The sequence below is a fragment of the Sphaeramia orbicularis genome, chromosome 17 (genome assembly GCF_902148855.1).
Source record: "Sphaeramia orbicularis chromosome 17, fSphaOr1.1, whole genome shotgun sequence".
NCBI lineage: Eukaryota > Metazoa > Chordata > Actinopteri > Kurtiformes > Apogonidae > Sphaeramia > Sphaeramia orbicularis.
Genome location: NC_043973.1, coordinates 10,038,588 through 10,061,927, shown reverse-complemented (window position 1 = coordinate 10,061,927; position 23,340 = coordinate 10,038,588). Strand labels below are relative to the sequence as shown.

The following is a 23,340-nucleotide window of genomic DNA, read 5'->3' as shown; positions in this document are numbered from 1 at the left end:
GCCATTTTTGCTCACCGCCGACCAAAACCATTGCACAAAAATCCCCAATGCATTATTCCATTAGCTACCACCATTTCCACCTATCGCCATCCGCCAGCCCAGTTCCATGCACAAACAACACTTATACCATTGATTTCCCGACCGTTATACCACCAGCGTGATTGCCATCGAGTACACATAAATTTTAACAATGCACTGAAACAAACGCACCAGACGCTGATCGCGACAAGCTACGAGTAGGTCTACGGAACGGCCACCGTTCATTTATCGCAGAACACTCAGTAGGTCAGGATGTCGGGAAGAGGACGTGGGATTAAGCCAAAGCCTCAGGATGATGGGGTGTCATTTCCCGACACGGTATAATAATGCTTAAAATGTTTCCCCACTTTAAATGATCCCTTACAATATAACAGAATCAAGATTTATTTAGAAACGCAATTAGAACGGGTTAACGGAGGCAGCATAGACATCATATAGTAAAGACATGCACATTATGGACGCAACCCGTTGTAACGCCATTTTCGCTATACCGCCAATTTGGCCGTGAACAGAAGTTGGCGGTATAACGAGTGTAGACTGTATAAGTGATTACTTTTTTAGGTCTATATTGTTCAGACTCAAATTTAAAAGAGTAATTTTCAGTATGGTTTGTAATTGCCAACAAAGTTGTATATTATGTTCTACATATTTGGAAATAACCATTGGACCACTGGAAATGTGATTTGCAAAGTCAACCAGGGTTTCCATCTGAGCAAATATGAGACAAAAATCTGGCAAAAGACACATGAAATGTCTGCTTTACAAATGTGAGAAAGAAATAAAATGTTCTTACACTGAGAATGGTAATAAAAACCCAAACACCTCTACAATAAGTAAAATGTAAATAAGGGATATTTGAGGATGAATTGTCATATTAAAGGGCTGTTTTCCTGCATTTCTACAGAAAATCATAAACTGTTGTCTTGTTTATCCATTTCTTGCCATGTTAAAATGGAGTGAAGAAAAGCTGTCTTTTCTGCTTCCATTTTTGTTTAAGTATTTATGGTAGCTGCCCCAAGAGCCTGAAAAATATTCCATATGAGAGCCTGGATTTACTATCATTATATGTAGCTACATAAGATTTTACATTTACACCATTTTTTATGTTATAAGTGGTGTCAGTGGAATCATACAAAAGGCAACAGCATGCAGACCGGCTGGCGAGTGAGAACTGACTGTATCTGTCAAAAGTGATGCAGCAAAAAGTAGCAGTGGTTTGGAAGATACTGAGGGGGTGGAGGGAGGTCTCAAATCAGAATCTGCTAGGGGTCCTACAAAGGCAAGGCTTGGCCCTTCAAGGCAACACAATAAAACAAACAAAATGTTCTATGTAAATTCTATGTTAAAAAAAAAAATTTCTACGTAAAGTCCTACGTAAAATGTTCTAATGTAGCTGTAGTTTCATTTTCTGCCTTTTCTTTAAGCAGCTGTCATTCTAACTTGATGTTGTGGAACGTAACATCTCAATACGGTGGCTGACAAGGGCCAAACCCATTGCAACAGCCCAATGCGTCTCAGTTAGAGAAAACAGCTACAAGTACAGAAACGATGCAAACTCACAAACTCAAACACAAGTCTAAACGAGGTACAAAAGGAGGAATGTGGTGCAAATGAAAAAATGTGGCACAAGAAATAAAAACAAATGCATAATCATCAAATGCTCTGCAAATAAAGAAATGACGCAAACCAAGAAAACATCTGCAAATGAAAAATGTTGCATAACCAGTCACAACAATGGAAGTGCTCCAAACCTGCAGGGGACAGCATTTATAGACAACAGACTAGTGTCCAGTAGAATCAAATAAAAGTCACATTACCTGTTAGAACCAGAGACACAAGACTTGGACCCAAATGCACAACCAACAGACAGGAGTAAAGTTAATGAGTGTTTATTAAACACGGACAGGATTAACAGTTTACAAAAAGGTTTCTTTAAGGAGTCTTCGCAGGTCAGACTGTGTGAGTTCGTCACGGCGTCCGAGACCAGAAGGGGAGTTCTCTGCCCGGGTCGGGAGCACACGAGGGGAACCCGACTAGGAGTAAGCAGAGAAGAGTCAGGGGACAGACCAGGTCATACACAGAGGATCCAAAAAACAGGCAACAATACATGGGGATAAAGCAAAGCACTAACCGTGAGTCCAGGCAAAAAGTCGAAAACCAGTGAGGCAGAATCAGGCAGCCACCACCCCCCCGTCTTATGAAGTATTCACCCCCCCACACACACCCATGTCCGTGCACTTCCTGTCTACCCCTCAGTTTCATTCTGCCAGCAGGCCTGGGTGTTAATAGTGTAGGGGAGACTGGGGACAGTTGTAACATGGGTCAGTTGTAACTCTTGCAATTGCTCCAATCAGGAACAACTTAGGACTCACCAAATTCACTCTGCACATGCTCAGTTTAGTCCTTAGTCCGCATAAGAAGTTGTAGTGCCGTGAGGCAGACACATTAAAATTTGTGAGTGAAAACATAATTTTGTGGTAAGTAATATTTTTTGCTCTAATTATTTTTGTGATTGCATAGTTTGCATTTGAAAGTTGTGTAAATTATATTTGTGAGATAAACAAAGATTTATGCAACTGTTTATCCACCTGTCCACAATTATCTAATATAAGATTATTATATCCTGTGTAGATCAGTGTCCTTATTTCATATATCGGCCAATATATCGGTTATTGGCCAATATCGGATATCGGCCGATATATCGGATATCGGCTTTTTTTAGCCCCCAATATTGGTATCAGTATCGGCCCCCAAAATCCCATATCGGTCGGGCTCTACTAATAATGGAACTGTAGATGATTAAGAGATGAGATATCTGCTAAGGTGTCTGGGTTACCGAACTGGTTTATATATGTGTCTATGCGGTTTACTGCTGGTTGGCTGGTTTACATATGTTTTTATTTGGTTTACTGCTGGCTGCTTTGTGCATCTCCTCTCACACTTTGCACATCTTTGCATTGTTTTGTGTGTTTGTGTGTTTGTTGCGTATGGACCCCCCCCCCCCCCCCCCCCAACCTGCTATAGGGAATTTATACATTGTGCTGTATATGTGTTTGTGTCTCTGCTCAGTCAATGAACCACCCTAACCCAACCCCCAAATACAGTGTCCAGGGTAACCCACTGATCCGCACCTCACTAACTTCTTTGAATAGGATGGTGAGGAAGATAAAATATATGAAATAACTAAAACTAATACTAAAACTAAACTAAACTAGACTAGAACCAAGCATTCAGAAAAAAAAAAAAAACTAATAAAAACTAGCAAACATGCTCTAAAAACCAATTAAAACTAACTGAATTAGAAATAAAAGTCAAAACTAAATAAAACTAAACTATAATTAAAAATCCAAAACTATTATAACCTTGGTTTGAGTTTGTGAATTTGTATCGTTTCTGTACTTGCACCTGTTTTCGCTAAATGAAACACATTGGGCCGTTGCAATGTGTTTGACCCTTGTTGGCCACTGTATCTCAAGGAAAAAATAATTTCATCCTTTGACTCCTGTTCAGTTTAATTATTATGATTATTATAGTTATAATGATGATGGTGATGATGATGATGGTGATGATGATGATGATGATGATTATTAGAGGGAAGACTATCTACTGATATATAATTATGTTATGTTCTTTCTGTTCTTACTTTGGTCATGGAATGTGTATAATTAGTTTAGAAAATAATGCTTTCTGGGGAATTCATGCCCTGAAATGAGCAAAATAAACTAAATATTACATTAACACTGTTACATCTAATAATAACGAGAGACAATGCTGAAATCCATAGTATTAAAAATCCATTTCACTTTTAATATGTTAGAATTTACATTCAATAACACACATTTTGTAAATTGAAATGAAAGTTTGCAACATTTAATGTAACATCCTCAACCAGTATTGTTGATAACTAAACAAAAATGACAAAAATGTCAAGTGTTTGTCTGATTCTGCCTTCTGAAAGGCACTGATGTAAACCTGAAGGTCATAGCGCCTCGTGCAGCCAATGCTAAGACACGGCATTACTTCCACTTGGTTTACCTGCTCAGGTAATACTGTGTGACTGCTGCTGCTGTATCCATGGTAATGAACCCCTGCAGATGCCCTCGACCCGGACTCCGCTGACGGGCTGATTAGCGTACATGGATGAGGCCTGAGCTCTTCCCTGATTGGTCCTGTCAGCTCCTGGCATGGGCTCTAGCTCACCCCTGCAGAAGACCCAGCTGGCTGTACACTTCCCCTGCCATCATGCTCATGCCTGCTGTATTCCACATGACTGGGCTTGTCCTCTAGGACCCAGAGACCGAGCTCCGGTATAGCCAGTGAATCACATGCAGGCATAGATATGTGTTTGCCACAAATATTAATGCATTAAATAAGCAGTTGCTGCAGAGGAGTCTATAAATCTGCAACAGAAAGCATATTTCCTGCCCGTTTGGATCAGCTGTGAGAAACAGACCAGATCTTATGTCATCTCATTTCCTCTTGGAGTGAGCTCTTCACATTGTATCCCTTATCTGGTGCCTTTCTGCAAGTCACACCTTTTGAACAGCTGCTTAACAAAGACAGCTGCAAAAAAAAAAAAAAAAAACAGGAAAAAAAACATATATGCATCCTGTCATCCGTCACTCTTGCCCTCACATTTGATTCTCTGCTGCTTCTGTCCCAGCCCTCAAGCCCAGATAAAAAGGAACCTCTTCTAAGGTGTTTCGCGAGGCATTATAAAACGGTTGCCATGGATACCCAGTCTGAACAGGCTCCATATACAGGCAGCAGAATAGGAAATGACAGAGGCAATATTTCACATTTCAGAAATCCCCCTTTTTTCTCTCGTCAGCACAATCTGATAGACCGTCGTGTTAAAAATGTCAAAGATCAGGACCCTAAAAATAGATGCGAGGCTATTTTCCAGCGGTCTGTAATGCAGCATTGAGGGGCTATGTGCTTCTTGCTCCACAGAGGTGGCTTGAATGGCATTTTCCGCCTCATTTGGTCTTTGTTGTTTCTCCCTGAAGAGATGACCTATATTATCTAGAATGGGAGATCAAAGAAGGCGTTTTCACTCTGATCCCGTGAAGCTTGCATCTTACAAGCCTGGAGAATTAGTCCTGATTACGCAACAGTCTCACTGCATGGCAAAAAATGGCCATGAAGCTAAACAGCAGGGTAAAATAACCCAGCTACGTTGTTGCAGGCCTACCATCAGAACTCCTGAATCTGCAGTTTGGAAGAAACTGGGCTTTTGATTGTTGAAGACTGTAATTGCTGTTGTTTCTTGAAATACTGCTGCTTAGTGCTCTTTATCTACTTTGTAAGCAAACAGGGAAATTAGCAGGAAAGGATGAACTACTTAGATTTTCTTTGGCAAACTTTATGCACAATATCTAAAAGTTTACACTTAAAGACTTCTTTATCTAGGCCTATCGTCCATTACAGGTTCATATGAGCTCCATTTTTTTTATCCTGAATTCCCATTAGTGTTTCCAGATGATGATATGTGAGGTAATACTGGCCTCTTTCAACTCCTTGTTGCCTATTCATCAGACATTTATACTGGGGAAATGAAACAAGGTCACCAGAGGGAACTGGCTACCTGCTGGGAGGCAGTGCTCACCTGCTGCTCTCCACTCCCACCCTCCACCCACCTGTGTTCTCCTGATCCTTTCTCCTCAGAGATTGCTCTTACTGGTCCGGGCGCCGGCTGCAACTGGGTTTCTCGTTCCATTTCCAGTGCTCCACATGATGTCAGAGACGCATTGGCTGCTGAACATAGAAACGGACTTACCAGAAATGTCCATATTTCTCCATGACCTGTATCAGTCGCTATGCTGTCATGCATCTCATTAGCAGCAACTACACAAACTGCAGCAGAGATCCTCCCCTAATGGTCGTTCATCAAAAGGCAGTGTCTCCCTGCTGTACCTGAGCAGACAATGGTACACATGATGGTTACACTGGGAAAGCTGGGTGTGATTTATGGCGAGATCTTCCCCTCTGCTGTTTGAGTTACCATTGTGTGAGAGAATGAACAGTGAGGTCTAAATCCGAAGTCAACAGATGTATGCAGTTTGGTTTAATTTATATGTCGTTCGGTGAGTTTCAAGCCTATTATTATTTCTTTTTGGACCTTGTTTCTGTGCTCTGATTTATGCAGATATTTGACAGTGGTGTGCACAACTATTTTTGCAGATGGATGATCATAATATATAATCCAGGTTATAACTCTCATAAAATGCTCCTGTTTTTACAACAGAAGTTTGGTGATCTATATTTTCTTCTTCTCAATCAGAAATGGACCAAAATGGCTGTAGTGATAAAATGTATATAGAGGTACTATGACGGTTTCATTTCAATAACAAAATTCTGTGAAAGTGATTCTACAATGCAGTGAATAAATGTCTGCCTTTGCCTTTTTGGATGTATTTCCTCATTAGTTATGCAGCCATCATGATATAATGTAGATGCTTGTCTTGCAAGTCTATCAAATATTGCAGAATTATTGACTTACTACCATGTTAACCCGTGGGGAACCATGGGTCATATTAATACCGATATCTTCAAAATTCAAGATTCAAGATTTTTATTTGTCACATGTGGATGTACAGATACACATACAGTGAAATGAAGTTGCAACGAGCACCCCTGTGCAAACTGTGCTTAGCATAGAAGAAAAAATATACATAAAATACATAAAATATAATATGAAATATAAAATGTACATATGGACATGTAATCATTCAGTATAGGGATATAGTATATCTAGGGACTGAAGATAGTAAATACGTCATTCCTGATTTTAACTTCATTTCCCGTCACGCAGCATGGTACTGCGATTTATGGGCAATGCAATGTGATTGTAAGGCTATTGAATTCCAAAATTACAAATATCACCCGAATATTGGTCCTATCAACTTGCTGAGATATTTAATGTGGAGAGGGACTATTCCTCAACTGTAGGTCCAAAATTGGCCGGGTAAAAAGTCTCAATTTCTCAAAACTGTGCAGATACACACACACACACACACACACACACAGATGCTTTGAGACCTTCCAGTATTAAGATATATATTTTGTGATTACAGCACCCATTAGAAATATATCCCATGAGCAGGTCTTCATGGTCTGTATATAACCAAAGCCCAAGTAAAACAAATATGTATCAAATGTGTTTATTTTCTGACTTAAAAAATATTATTACATGTTCAGGTATGTAGTATGTAATATGTGAGTCTCTTTTACCCTTGTAGATTCTTGATACCAATTCCATTTGTAAGTGAACAGGAGGTAATGCTGTACACTACTGCAGAGGAGCAGAAGACAGACACTGAATCAGGAAGGAACAATAAGGAATTTCATGGGAAAATTACCGGAGTCCTCTACAGAGAAATCAATACACTGGCTATTATTGTGGATGTAACCTACTGAGAAAATCATTGGATTAGAAGTGGAGTCAACAAATAACCAGCTCAAAGTTAAAAATATACACAAGCATACGCAAATGTCGCAACATTAAATGGTTATATAAAAATATTTGGGTCTGGATCCACAAAAGGATTACACAGCTTTGGCATTTGCACAAAATCAGTGCAAATGAGACAAAAATATTGCATGAAACTCACCTCTGACTCACTGACTCCCTTTGTAGCTCTACAAATATTCAGGTTTGTGAGGCTTGAATGACTTGAATTGCATTACTGTTAAATGAAAGATAAATCACAAAATCTTAAGTCAGGAACTGAAGAGATCTGATGCATGTATGGTTTTTCTCAGAATGTCAGGTATTTAAATAGAAAAAGTAGTGATGATCAGACTGCTTTATTACTTATCCATAATACCCCACAATCCCAGAGTGTAACAGCTGCAGAAAACACTGATGACCATCAGATTCTGACTGATCTGCTGTTAATGAAGATGCAGCTGCTGCTCCATGTAAATACATAATCTGTTCTAACTTGTTTTGATGGACATTTCCATAGATTACTGTGGAAGCAGCATGGACATTGATTTGATTGTGAAGAGCTCTGTGTGTGTGTGTGTGTGTGTGTGTGTGTGTGTGTGTGTGTGTGTGTGTGTGTGTGTGTGTGTGTGTCTGCTCATTAAAGAAACCCAAAAAAGTGGCTTATTGCCATTTTTATTACTGATCTGTGGCTGAAACATGGAGAAACCTGAAACACTAGAAACTGTGGTGCAAAACAAGGTTAAATTAAACTAAGCTGCAAATGTTTATGGGCAAGTTTATGCAAATATATCATTAGTGCTGAAATGTTTTGTGAATAGGTGCTGGAAACGGAGCAGATTACAAGTGCAGACGCAACACAATTCCCTGGGCAGTCAGCACCATCCATTCTTTATGGATCCAGCTCTTTTAAATTATTCCCATATTGTTTTTAGTGTGTTTTACTATGTTTTTTTTTTTCATGCATGTAGTCCTTTATCGACTGAGGATTGCATCGTAATATGTGTTGTCTTTGTTTCTTCATGATAAAAATGGCTGTTGTGCATCAACCAAATTGCCCATATGGGATCTTAATAAAGACTGGACTGAACTGAACTAAACTAAAAGAAACACCAGTATGTTGTTGGGTTTGAGATTCTTCATCTGCACTGGACATGTATCTTACAAAAGCTACAGGAGGAGTACACTTCACTCATTCATTTCAGACCAGACCAGAGCAGATGTTTGGAGTGTAAGTGATGACCTCCTCATCTCCCATCTCTAAACGCTCTCAGCTACTATTTCTTCATTTCTAGGCAATCAGAAGGAAAGAGAGCTTTTATCTTCCCAACTGCGAAGCCCTTTGACTCCTGCAGCAACTAAGGCAGTAATGATGACAACGTCTCCTCGAGGGAGTCGGTCTCTGCCTGAGCCCACATTCCAAGTTTTCACATTCCCAATTAGCCAGTAGAGCTTAGGAAATGAAATGATCCCCCACAGCTTGTGATGCCTGTTTAGATGTATCTCATATCTCATAACCAGCATTTTACTGACAGAAAGACTGTTGGACAAGTAAAGAGAGCCTGAGGACAAAGTGTAAAGATGTGAATGTGTTTTTCTGAGCTCCGGCTGTGCAGATAACAACAGTGGTTAGATTGTACAGCAGAGCAAGGAACTATTTTTGACACTACAGTAGAAGTGAAGCCCATACCATGGTGCTCCGTCTCATGGGATGCCTGGATGTGTGAGGAGTGATCTATTTTTTGATAAGTATCAGTAAAATGGCATAGGGGCAAATCTGATACGGCTTAAATAAAACTATATGTAGGAGCTACATCATTCACAGTGGACAGGATAGGAGAGTGGTTTTTAAATAACCGTGACAGAAATGATATGATCACTGAGGAATAAATTGAATTATTGAATTACTGCTGCAGTGTGGATGGGAAAGCCCCTCCCAAACATGAAAGCCTCGACATTAGTGTGACACAACCAAAGCCTGGTCTCTTTCTCCTCGTTTCTTCTGTATTTTACACTCTTCTTTCCTCTCCTGTAATTTCTTTCTTTGTGACTCTGAATACCTATAGTGCTGAAAACCCAATTCATCACACTCTGGGTGAGCATAAGTACCTGGGGATATCTTGATAATAAATGACTTCGAATGTAAAGGTAAAGTCATTTGGGCCAGTTTCAAAGTCTGTAGAAAAAAGGTAAATGCTTTTGCAATTTCTGCAAGAGTCTGCAGTGCTCTTTCACCTTAGGGTTTTACAATCCACCAGTGAGATTGCAAACACCTGATTATTTCTCAATTGCTCTACATTGTGAAGATTAATGGATTTAAAATACCCATTAATATAGTGAATTAATGAAGCAGAACAGGTACTGTGTTGGACCTAGAGTTGGATTGCAGACCTCATTTTGTATGCAAAAAGTGAAAGCAGAAAGAGTTTAAGATACGGAACATCTGCAAAGGGTTTTTGACATTCCTTGTCAAATTTTCTACATAGGAATACGGAATGACGTTCTCAAACTTTGGATAGACACCTGGATGTGGTTCTTGAATTTACTACTTCAGTATGATCTCTCATTTTAGTTCTATCACTTTTCATTATTTCACATAAAGAAATGTCTTAAATTAAAGGTTCAGTTTGTCAGATTTGTCCATGCTCTTGTGCTTACTTGTCATGTGTGTTGAAGTTGGTACTGTACTTGAAGCTTTGCGTTTGTTGACTTTCATCAACTCCATCTTTAAGCTAATGGATATGTTAGCTGTGTTGTTAGTTTAAAAACATACGCTGTGCGTAAAGACAGATGCTGTGACAATGCTTCCTGCTTCCTTCCATATGCTGTGTAAAAATTAATGAAAAAACTGACAGTCCTGGAAGCTGTCATGTTGGTTGTTTAATGCAATTTGGAGTCAATGTCTGGGTAGTAGAAAGGCGAACATGTGACCGATACCAGCCAGGTGGTGTCTTGATTTCGACTGTTTTTTTATTTAAACAAACAGATAAATAAAAAGAAATTGATCTGAGATCTGAGAAATTATTATTCAAACACCAATCACTCTCATGAAATCAACCTCAAAAAGGAGAAACCACCTTTGGAAGGAATTTACTGCATATGTACTTTGAGTTTTTAATCTCATTGACTCATGTGGAAGGGGCAGATTTAAAAGCTATACAGCCTCTAGCCACCAGGGGGAGACTGAGGCGTCCTGGTTATGCCTTTGGGGAGTCATTACATGATCATAATAGTCTAGTCTATGCGTAGAAAGAGAGTTAGCAGATGACTAGCATCCAACATTAGACCAACTCCACCACTCACTACATAAACACATGAGAAACAGATCTCTATGGCATCAAGATAAGGCCAGATAACATTGTACACTTATGTGAAGTATTGTAAGCACAAGTGAAGTTTTGTGAACTACAAATATATATTTATTTTTAAAAATGCATCTACAAAACTTATTTTGCTCCTACAAACCTGTTTTGTGCTTTTACAAAACGCTTTTTGTGCATAGAAAACTTTTCTGCATGGTTACAAAACTTTTCTGTGGTTACAAAACATGTGGCCTCTTTTTAATGTGGGGGCGTGGTTAGATGGGAGGCGTGTCCAGACCTGGTCCAGACAGGAAGCAATATTAGTGGTGCTTGGGGCATGACATTGTTTTATGTTCTGTAAACAAAACTGGTTCCATTTATGGATCTCGGAAATGGTTTCAAGAACGGAACCAACTTCACTCTGCCGGGTACTAATAAGTGGTGTTATTTAAGGTGAAATAGAAACATTACAGTGGTACTTCGCAGTCACTCCACTGCAGTGAATGAGGTGATGTCTGTCCATCACCACTAATACTGCTTCCTGTCTGGACCACGTCTGGACATGCTTCTCATCTAACCGCGCCCCCACATCAAAAAGAGGCCACAATGTTTTGTAACAGATAAGTTTTGTAACCGCAAAAAGCATTTTGTAAAAGCAAAAAACGGGTTTGTGGGAGCAAAATAAGTTTATAGGTGCATTTTTCATGTACGTGTATGTTATCTGGCCTCATCTTGATGCCATAGATCTCATACAGTGAAGCTTTAACTTGGTCTGTTGTGCACATGCATAAAGTACTGGACTGTCCATTCTCATATAAAGTGAAGGAAAAGTAGCGAGGGGATGTTTGTAATGATGGTTAGTTGTGGTAGAAAATTATTATTTACAGGCAGATCATGAAAAATATTTTAGAAATTTAAAAGGAGGACATTTAAAATCATAGTCATGGATAAAAATGTACAAAATCAATGTTGAGAGAAATTAAGTAAAAACCATCTCTGAGGCATTTGGAAAGCAAAGATAACAATTTAAACCAAACTAACCAATGCAATTATATTTATCACAATAGAAAACTATATTATGACATTTGTCATTATTGTTTTGTATCTCAGACCCCTGTTAGAAAAGAAACACCTGAATTCAACTGGTCCCGATACTTTCGTCCATATAGTTTATGAACATTAATATTTTCTTAATATTTTAGGGAGTGTATATGTACATACATGGTCGATGTGGCCCTTTCATGATTGAGGGCAATTTTAAATATAGTGTGGAGATGATCTTATGAAACCAGTTTACTCTGATATGGATGCTGATGATCTTTAAGTAAATCCAAGACCAAATAGTTTGACCTTCAAAGGTTATATTTACTGAATATTAATTCTGATGTTTCTCTACTGTATATTATGCATAAACTTGGCAATAATTCATAATTTGAAGCTCACCTCAAACCCTGAATGTGCACCTGTTTCCTCATCAGTCTGCTCTACTTTTCTAGTGTGTACTGCTGTGTTCCCTGCAAACAAAATGACTCATAAATGATGTCATTTGCTTGAGTTGTATAGACTGACATCAATATCTCAATTTGATATATCAACCTGTAAATGTTTGTTCCTGCTGACAGTCTGTTGGCCTACAGATGACTGATCACAGCTGCTTAACTTTAGTTAAAATAGAGACCAAACATCACTCCACAGTGGGGATGCTGGTGATTTGAGGTATCAATTTTTCATTTTAAAAGAACTTGGCATCTGATTCTCAATTATGTATGCATCTGATGCCCCATGTTTTTTTGTTGGTGACATGGCAATGTACAAAACATGGATATGGACAAAATGACCTTATGTGTGCTGTGCAGTGCACGCAATAGAGAAAAACCGGATTAGTAGAGTATTAGTGTGGTCTCTTATGGGCTTTCTTATGTGAAAGACAAGATATTGTGAACTAGTTCACACAAATATTGGTGTAAAAATGGCCAAACTGTCCATATGCAAACATACCCTCTTGAGACTTTGCGTTGTACATTATGAAATGCAATCAAAACTACAAATGCAGTAGAAGTTCTGTCCTGTTTGGAGTGTTTAATGTGAGTCTGCATCTCAGGCTGATTACTGATTGGACTCAAGGGCTGTTCAGAGAAGTGACCTCTTGAATATGAGTTAGTACAGAGACTGATGCTGATGATGAGAGTGAGTCTGGTAAAGCGTCCGGTTTCTGGTTATTCTAAAGCACAACTTGATGTTGATTTCAAGTTTATATTCAGGAAATTTAAGTTAATAATATAATGAAGGTATTACATGGGCTGTTTTTAATATAAATGACAGAGCAAGAGGACACATGGACGGGCTGGTGAGGCTTTGGCCTGAGCCTTTCAAGAATACGACAGCTGGATCCTAGTGCCGTCAAATGCGAACTTCCCATTATTTACCCAGATTTACTACTTTAAATTAACTTATGTCAGTGATTTTGTAACAAGGGCTGCCTTCCGTCTCTATTGGATATCTTAGGTTGACACATTTTACAACATTTGTTCTCAGAGACAGAATTTTAAGACATTATAAGCCTCAGTCGGAAGCTCAGAAACATCTGTTGTGTATCACTGTATCTATATTACACAAGCTTATACAGCAATACTGAAAGCTGCTCTAGACCTCAAGACCTATGCAGCAACGCGGATTAAAAAGCCTGCACTTCCAAACCCATGGATTATTTCCCCCCTTGTCCGTGAACTCCAACTGCAGAATGCGCACTGGAGTTTTCCTCTGTTCCTTCTCACTAATTTATGCCATAAACAAAACACATTTCTGGGTCATAAATTTGCAGTCAACTCTCTGGAGCATCAGCACCGAGCTTTGTTTTTCATGCTCCCCCTCATGCCCAGCGTAGCAAGCCTCACATCACTGAAACACATCTGGACTCTGTCATATGTTATTTTGTGTAACATGCAGACACAGCATACAGGCAATTACAGCAATACAACCCAAGGGTGAGTGAAGCATGAGTAGAGGAAGGCACATGATGCAACACATACATTTGGTGCATTTAAGCATCTTCATCTGACCTCACCTACACTGTATACTATTAAATCCCATACTAATCTACAGCTTCCTGTTCATTTATTTTATGTAACAGCAGCCTGTGGTTTTATCATAAGTGGTCAGAGTGTGCAGTGAGTTAAAACCTGGCATCTGTATAAGATCCAAACAACTTGAATTTAGCAGCTTGTTGGTTTCAGTGCCACAAAGAGAGGTGAAATCTTGTCAAAACCAGGAAGCATTTGGCTCCTAACCTACAGTGTGATGATAGATGTCCCAGCAGCTCTCGTTTTTCACGTTGCCCAATTATGAGCACCAGTGATAAAGCGGTTGTCCCGCCCCTACCGGTCTATTGTGAATACGGCGTTCAACTGGAAACCACCACTCTTCCAGCCTTGGCACCAAAGTGGCGCACCTCGACATGTACAGCTGAAGAGGAGCGTGTGCCTTTGAACATGCGTGATTCTCAAGCCACATATTCTGGTAAGAAACGCTCTTTTATTACAATCCTACTTTTATGAAATTACTATTACTATTTTTATTATTATTACCAACAGCAGCAGCTCCTGCACCTTCTCATTGAACTGAATAACCGAGCGTCTTTGTGTTCCATACTAAAATATGATCTCACATTGGCTGCTTGTGGGTAGAATCGGCACAGGAGGTGGTTTGGAGGATCTTTAAATGATGTTTACGACAGGTTCTTTTATCTGAAGAGTATTCTGATCCGAAATAAATCGACGGATAAGAGTTTTTTTTATGTCAGGAAGGCGTTGGAGCAATGCGCACTCCAGTCCAGTTTATTCCAAGAGATTCTAAATTATTGTTTTTGTCCCTGTGTTAAATAGATAGATTGGGTTTTCGGAGATGTGATCCAGGAGCAGAGAAGTAAAAAGGCAAGTGAATGAAGATGTTAGAAGCATTTTTAACCAAGCTCAACTTTTTTTATGACGCTACCGTGGAATGGGGTTTCTCGCGAGTTGCTGAGACAAAGCGGTCCACAGTGGTGTTGTTTTTTTTTTTTTTTGGTTTTTTTGTTGTTTTTTTTCCCCCCCCATTATTGCAGCCCAGCTCTGGAGTTGTGCCGTTAGTTATGAAAGCGTATGGGCTTCGTCAGGCTGTGAAAGAGGTGTGGATGTTTGTCATCTGTCTGCGCCTTCTGAGCAAAAATATGCGATGTTTAGCTTCATGCGTTTGGAACCAGATGAGTCGCGGTGGATCTGGACATTTTCAGGCCACTTCCAGCTTCCTCCACGGGGGCTCGTGTATTTGGCTTCACGGTCTTTTCCAGCAGAAGGGAAACAGATGCGCCGTAATGTCAACAGTCGATTACTCACGCAACATTGCTCGGATAAAAATGCGCCCCCGCAGCTCGGACTTAAAGCACCTTCTACATCCACACGAGAGGAGGGCTTTGGATAGGGCATGGGTTTTTATCCCCCCTACCCCCAACCCCCCACCCCTTCCTCCACCGGTGTTCAGCACCATAGACAGAGGTACACTCGGATCGGACTTGCCCACACCCACCTACCCACCCACCTCTTCGGGTCCACGTTTGCGCGCTTCCCTTCTCTCCCCAAAACACACACACACACAGGTCCGCCTACACCTCGTCGGTTTTAGCGCAGGCTGATGCGTTTGAACCGGGATTGGATGTGATCTACAGCGGAAAGTCGCTATAAACAGCCGCTGAGTCTGTTTGAGAAGCTCAGGCGCAGATGCTCTGTGTGTTCTACTTCTCCAGAACTGCCAGTAAAAATAACAACTTGGATCATGAAGCTATTGATGGGCCTTCAGTGTCATTATTCTCATCCTTAATTCCGGATTGGCTATGTGAACACCCCGAAGTGTTATTAATTGCTGCTCTGAAAGGGATTTGTGCAATAAGTTATTCATGAATCTAAGCCCTAAGCCATACACAATTAGACGCGATTAGTCAAATTAAATACGTAGCTACCAGCACGATCAAGAAGGGAATGCTGGAGTCAGTCTCATTCATCAGCCTATCCTCCGATTATCATTCACCCCATGTGGTTGGAGCTCATCAGCAGATGTCTGTAATCATGATAAGTGTTGGCGGCTTCATTGCCCTTTGGACCACAGCTTCTGCCATAATCACAGACAGAAAAAAGAAAAAAAAAAAAAAAAAAAAGACAAATGCAAACAAAACAGTGGATTGCTCCTTTTTTCATTTTTTCATTTCATGGGAATGATGCATTCAGTGAAGAGCATTTGACATATATTTGGGTAGAAAGCAGGAGTCAGAGTGTTGGTAAGAGAGATTGTTGGGAGCAAGAGGAAGCAGAAAGAGAAAGAAGAGAGTGAGGAAGGGAGAGTGAGGTGGAGAGAACATGCCTGCTGGCCTCCTGTCTGGACACATTACACTTTCATAGGCTGATATCGCACCGGCACAGCTGACTATAGATAAATAGCACTCCTTGTTCTCTGCTGTCAACTTAGGTATTTGTCTTTGTTTTTACTTGCGTCATTATATTTATAGATCCAACAGCAGCAGCAGCAGATGGATGTTATCTGTGTGGCCAGTGACCTTCTGATTACTAATAATCACCTGCTTTTATAGTTGGCTTTGTGCAAAGAAGCAGAGGATGCAGGAACTGTCAGATGATCTCCGATGCAGTCAGATGAACCAGTTTAGAGGATCTTGGGGATAAACTCAGATATCTGATCTATTTCTCTCTTCCTCTAAAGTCATTCTTTAGTAGAAAGCAGCTAGGTCTGAGCAAATAATGGAGACATTACTGAAGAGCACTATCCAAATCACATGAGCTGCAATTTTTTTTTTTTTTTTTGATACAGGTAATATGTGTCTCAACGTGCCATTCTAAATAAAGCAATGTGGTGCTACAAAGATAACTCGGATAATGAATCATATTCCAGACCCAAGGAGACACACTTATTTGGTACAGACGTGAACAAAATCACATGCTCATTTTCATTTTTGTGCTTTTGTGTGACCAGTTTCACTAAAAATGGGACTCATATCACAGTAAATCTGTCTGAATTAGACGTCAACAACAGTGGGTTTTTACAGGCAGATATAATAACAGTCTGGAGCAGGAAAACACTGATAGCTGGCTGATCTGCCAATATCATCCGTGCCCAAACTCCCAATATTTTAGATCCTCAAAATGCTATACACGTGTCCGAAATTACACATTTTTCTATTTTTTGAAACCTAGTTGAAAATCTAAATCAAAGTAATAAACATTATTATGAAATTATCTGAATCCATGAATATCAGCGTGAAAATGCTAACTGTAAAAATGGCTTGGTAGGAGTGATTTTCATCATTTGAGTTATTACTATTTTCTCAGTTCACAAGTCTAATATAAACCATCATTTACTATGAGCACCACCCTCCATAAATACCTGTCAGTACCTATTTACCTGATTAATTGGCATAGATAGAATGTCTGTTAAACTAACCATAACTATTGATGTGGTCCATTACTCTGTTCATCTTCATCTCTAAATAACTGCAATTACATATCATTAAGACCTGAAAGAATCCAGTATTTCAATGCTTTTGCAGTTTCTAAAGAATGCATGTTTTAACAGCATTATATAATGAAACTGGTGTCCTAGCGGTCTCTAGAGGTCTGGAGCCCCAGGGGAGTCACCTTGTTTTACTGGCTGGTAATTTGTCTTTGAATGGTGCTGAAAGATTTGCTCTTATAATTGATCTCACTGCAGATTAGAGAATACATCTTGTTCTTTGTAATCCATATCATATTCAGATGGATTATTCAGAGTGAGTAATTTATTTGAAATGCTATGGATTACCTCAACAATTTCTTACTTTATTATTTCATGTGTTTCTCAACACATATGAACACCTGATGTCAGGATGTGTAAACCATGTTGACTTAAATCTCAAATTTTCCTCAACCTTTTATTTTCTTTAACATGCAGTTATAGCGAAAGCCAGTAAAGAAAGATGAAAATAAAGCCTTTCATTTCCAATCACACCCTTTTTTGTTCTTGTCACTGCATGAAAAGAGTGAAAAAGACAGCACATAAACTTAATTACCCATCTATCCCTGTGTGTTCTGTGTAGACTACACTGCAAACACTACAAGTAACTAAATACATAGATGTATTCCACTACTCCCCAACACCATATATAATATATGTTTGTACATATAACGTGGTAATCTGAAACTCGAATCAGGATTAAGTGTATAATCTCTCGTGCTATTGATGTAATTCTTTCTAAATGACTTAATCCTCTGCTCATTTGTATACAATAATCCTCAAACCTTCTCTTATCTCTTATATATACCTCTAGGTTGAGTGACTAGCCTGCCATCCAATCGCCATCATGATAGCCACGGGTGGCCTCCTGCGCATGAACAGGCGCCAGGATTCGCTCCGTTCTAAAAACCGAGCGGAAAACAAACGGAAGCGGAAATCAAAGAAAAAGAAGAAGAATGATGTGGTGGTGGTGAAGGGAAAGCTCAATCTGTGCTCTCCGGCCGGTTTGGTGGCTGCTGTTGGAGTCATAGTCCTGATGGTGGGGATCTCCATGGCTGTACTGGGCTACTGGCCAAGTCAGAACCAACAGGAGTACCAGGAGCGACGCAGAACTGGAGCATACTACACTAACAGAATGAGCTACTCCAGAAGTTCACCTTTTTCATCTAATCTAACAACTGATAAACCTCCCCTCGGCCAGACGAAGTTACTCAACCAGAGCCATGCTAACAGCAGTACCCCTGACCCCGCCCCTCACTGTGGCTTCCTCTGTGACTTCCTGAATAATTACTTGTACTCAGACAATCTGAAAGTCTTCGGACCGCTAGTGATGGGAATCGGCATTTTCCTCTTCATCTGTGCAAATGCAGTACTGCATGAAAATCGAGACAAGAAAACCAAAATCATCAACCTGAGGGACATCTATTCCACAGTTATCGACCTACACAGCATCCGGTCAAAGGAGTACTCCCCCCTCAATGGCATGGTGAACTACACTCAGTCTAGGAGCGCTGAGGGACCATCTGGCTCATACCCTGCGAGTGGGGGGCTTACTCGCAGCTCTTGGCCCTCCACTGGACTTAGTTTTCAGGGCGAGTTAGGTGCTGATGATGTGTTTAGACGTCCATCTCTGGCCAGCAGGCCTCGAAGCTGGTCCAGAGACGTCCAGACCTTCACAGACACGGTCTACAGCATCTACAAAGACTACAGCAATAGTACTGAGCAGACCCCACAGCCCAAACAGTGGGAGACCACATCCATTGTCACCTCCTCTGTAAATGCCTTCACTCTCCCTGTCATCAAACTCAACAACTGTGAGGTAGAGGTGTCTGAGAGGGCGGAGGCAGAGGTGGAGGCAGAGGCACACTCAGAGGAAGTTATCATTGAGACTCCTGCTGAAAATCCCAGGGAGGAGGGAGAAGCCATCAGCAGCCGGACTACAGAGGTGGGTAGTAAAGTAATACAGTAATCAAGTACAAATACTTCATTGATGAAGCATACATCACTGATGAAGTACAAATACTTCATTACTGTACCTACATGGAGTATTCAGCTTTTTACTTTAACTCTCTACATTTTAACACATACGTATACCTGTGCTGACTACTCCTTACACTCTCACAACAGGCTCATTTCTTGGGTTTTAATGCATTTGGGGGAGATTTGTTGGTTACTTTGCCTTCCCAACATCTAGAATGATTCCAGTTGACAATGCACAATTCAGAAATTCTCCATTGATATTACTGGTTACATAACAATTTTACCAGTAACCTATAGTATCTAATGCCAACATGTTTTTTTGTTTTTGGTTCGGTGTGTTTCTTTGTTTGTTAACACCTTAGCAGCAAAATTATTGGTTGAATTCATACCAAATTGGGTTTCTAGATTTCCAGTGAAGCAGCATAGATGCAATCACATTTTGGGAAAAGTAGGTCAAAGTTCAAATTTTTTATGAATTTTTCAAATCTTTTTTTTCCCCGTTTACTTATAATGGCCAAAATTTGTCTATGCTGTCTGTGTCTATGCTGACGTCAGCACACACATAGACATGATGACATCAGCTAGATCGATGCCAAAATAAGCTACAATATGTGTGAGGGGCGGGGTTTGTTTTGCTTGGCACCACTTGTTTTATTTGTTTGTTTACATTGTAGTCACATTATTTTGGCATGCTGACCACCAAAGAGCTGGCTTTTCATCAGAAATTGCAAGACTCACAGCTTCTAGTTATGTGGTAGCATGAATGAGACTTCTGAAACAGAACTGAATTAGCTGACCTGTAGTCAGTTCACACAACAGCAGATTAACATTGACCACTGCCGTCATGAATGTCATCTTATTTGCTGATTGGCTGTTGACAGTAAAAAAGGTGAATAAGCCAATATTTATGTTGGGCCAATAGAAGGGTGCATCCCTAATTTGACCCTGAATGAAAGGGACAGTCACACATAGAAAGATCGTCCATGGTGGTGTGGATATTTATTGGACACGATAGATGATAATGAGATTAGACCTTAGGGTAAAGGCACCATAAGGAATTCTGTTGCTGAAATTCATTACTGTTTTTGCCCGTTGGAGTGAAATTATGTCACTTTTCCACTGACGATAACAACTAGACTTGTCTGAACTTGACACAGCTTTTTTCACTTTTCTGCTGCATGAGAGCAGGGACCACCAGGTACTATCAGATACCATTTCTCTTACTACCTGCACTGAGGTTCGAAGTGGGTCAAGGTGGTCCTATGAATCTGACATATACCCATGCAGATCACAGATCGGTCAGTCAAAATCATTGCTGTATCATCAGTACGTAATCAACATATAACGCATTACTGTTGGGGCAGGACAATATAAGCTTGGCTTCTTCAGACTCCTTTTCAGACATAAAGTATTGTTAAAGAGCCACAATGAAATAGTTATACATTGTGTGACATTTGTTTTTATTTTTTGGTTGACTTATTTCCTTCAATATATTGGAGTGTCCTGTTGAAACTGGTAATTTGTTTTGCCTACCTATGTTCCAAATAAAATCTGTCTGTCTGTCTGTCTGTATATTGAGATGCAGGGAGCCGTAATAAAGAATAACAAAGAAAATTGTATGAAAAAGTCTTAATATTGTAATTCTAATTAATATTATGTATATCATAATTAAGTTTAAAGTTCAAGCGTCCTTCATTGTTGCCTCAGTTGTAGCTGCAGTTACTCTGAGGACGACTTCACAATAGTTTTCACTGCATCACTATAACAACCATCCAGTGAGTATTATACCTGCAATAGAAATACTGTGTGATGCTGGTCAAACCAAACCAAGTAATGTGAGGATGCAAACAAAACCACTAATACAGTGTATTGCAACCTTTTTTGAATGAATGCCCACTAATGGCATCATGAGCCTCCTGCCAGCCCCACTATCTCTGAAAAAATTTGTGAAATTTGTGGAACACTATGCATTTTGTGGTTTTTAAAAAACGGTTTCACTCATCAGAAAATAACTTACCATACTGCAAATAGTAGTAGGTAAAGACAATAAATTAAATCCATAGTACAAATAACTGCAGCAATTAACTACAACAATTAGTTGATTAACTGAGTAGTTAATTCAGTTAACTACAATTAGTCAACTATTAAAGTGATCAAAAACAATTTGGACTATCAATCATGTGAGTAATGAAATAAGAAAAATCAAAGTTCGCTAAAATACAGGTTTATACATTTGAATATTTCCTGTTTTCTTCACTCTCTTTATTCTCTTTTGGCTCCAAAATACCTTGTTTTGGAGTGTAACTTCTCAGTCAGTGAAATAATTAATTGATAATTGTGAGTATAATTGCTACCAACAGGGGAAACAGAGTTAATGGTATTGATTTCTTCTTGACATTAAAATGGTTTAATAGTCTTCACATTATAGTAATAACACATGAGGTTCAGTCAGCAGACGTGTTCTTTGAAGAGATACTTTTCACTTTTACACTGTGAGTGTTTTTTCCACTATTGTATTTACGTCTGCTGAGTGAGTAATGAATGTGTTTACTTTTTCCACCTCCGGCAGATTGAAGAGACAGACTCCAAGGAAAAGGACGCCTCATCAATGGACTACCCCCCACCTCCGCAGAGCCATGAGAACATATCCACTGACACATGTGACCAACAGGGGACGCCACAGGCACAGACTCAGCCCCAACCCCAGTGGGCCCAGCTGTTTCCTCCATCACCTGTTGCCAGGGCGATGGGGTCACGGCTGTCGCTCAACTCTCTCACAGATCAGCCCAGGCCTGCACGCCGCTGCAGCCTGTCTGTGACTGCTTGTCGTCAAGGCGACAGAGCCAGGCGCTTCAGCTGCCCTCGTCTGGAGCGCTCTAACAGTAAGGGCTACATCAAACTAACGGACCTAGGGGGCGAGTCTTTCGAAGCCCCCGACACGGACACTTCTTTAGTGGGCGCCGAACAGGAAGTAGCAATGGACGCAGCTGAAAAAGATGCTCAGGGAGATGATGAAGAGTTGGTGACACCCAGCACGTCTGCAGAATCCTAAACTTTTACTGTTGAGCCTCTGGAAACTCTTTGATGTCTTGTTCTTTGCATTGTCCCTTCTCTGCTTGCTGATGTGATGCTTCTGAAGAAAAGGAAATAATGGAAGTAAGCAGCTAAGGACTATTGAAACACAGCCATGAACACTTAAGGGCAAGGCTCTTTATAAATACCACATCCACAGCTCAATATTCAGATGTAATTTTTCTATTTTTTCAATGTAGCAAGAGCAATATTAAAGACTTGTAAGAAGATTTAGTAAAGATTTGTAAAAAAATAAATAAATAAATAAATAAATAAATAAATAATAATAATTAAAAAAAAAAAATTAAAAGAAAGAAAGAAATCCTAGACCATCCTTCCTAGGTAATGATTTGAAAAGATAAGTTTTGTTTTGTATACTGTAAGAGTAGGGCAACAATTGTAGCTTGTAGAATTGCCAAAACTGTCACTGAGAACTGTTGTCACCATGTCGTACTGTAGCATTTACATATGCCACAGAAAAAAACTAAATAGTTTAGATTTGTTCCTCTGCATTGTTATGTGAATACCATGTGGATAGGTGAGTTGAACTGAATCTCAGGTAGACGTTATGGTTTAGGATCGGGGACCTCCAGAACAAGGTCTTTCTTATGTGCACACTTGTTTGTATGAACATTCCTGATTGAATAAATTTGACTGTAACACTTGCGTCGGGTTTGTTCGGAGTCCTCATGTGAGCAGTGACTGCTAAATAGCTTGTTTGCCACAAGTTTTACTTGCATTAAGAAGAATTAAAAAGATGAAAACCTGGAAAATGTTGAACTGTGAGTGATTGAAGAGCAAATCCAGCAGTTTAAGGTTTTTTTTTTGTTTTGTTTTGTTTTCTTCATTTTAGCAGCGTTATGTATTTCCTGGAAAGTTATTGATGTTGCACCATCTGTGTTAACTGAACTGAGACCAGAAATCTATAAGTGACCTACACCTTACTGCATTGGTTTCTTTCTTTCTTTC

General features: G+C 39.8%; 1 protein-coding gene across 1 annotated transcript; it reads left to right on the top strand.

Moving 5' to 3' along the window:
- The first annotated feature begins 14,175 nt into the window (after window positions 1–14,175).
- Window positions 14,176–23,038, top strand: LOC115437887 (transmembrane protein 200A-like). Its single transcript, XM_030161269.1, has 3 exons — window positions 14,176–14,307; window positions 18,134–19,264; window positions 21,869–23,038. Exons 2-3 carry the CDS (start codon window positions 18,167–18,169, stop codon window positions 22,349–22,351), a joined length of 1,581 nt encoding a protein of 526 aa, XP_030017129.1. The 5' UTR covers window positions 14,176–14,307; window positions 18,134–18,166; the 3' UTR covers window positions 22,352–23,038.
- The last annotated feature ends 302 nt before the right edge of the window (window positions 23,039–23,340 follow it).

What these genes read in the sequence shown, in the direction of transcription:
- LOC115437887 (XM_030161269.1), top strand. Translation starts at nt 18,167, where the DNA reads ATGATAGCCACGGGTGGCCTCCTGCGCATGAACAGGCGCCAGGATTCG. An exon ending in TCAGCAGCCGGACTACAGAG is followed by an intron (nt 19,265 to 21,868) that starts GTGGGTAGTAAA and finishes CACCTCCGGCAG; the next exon opens with ATTGAAGAGACAGACTCCAA.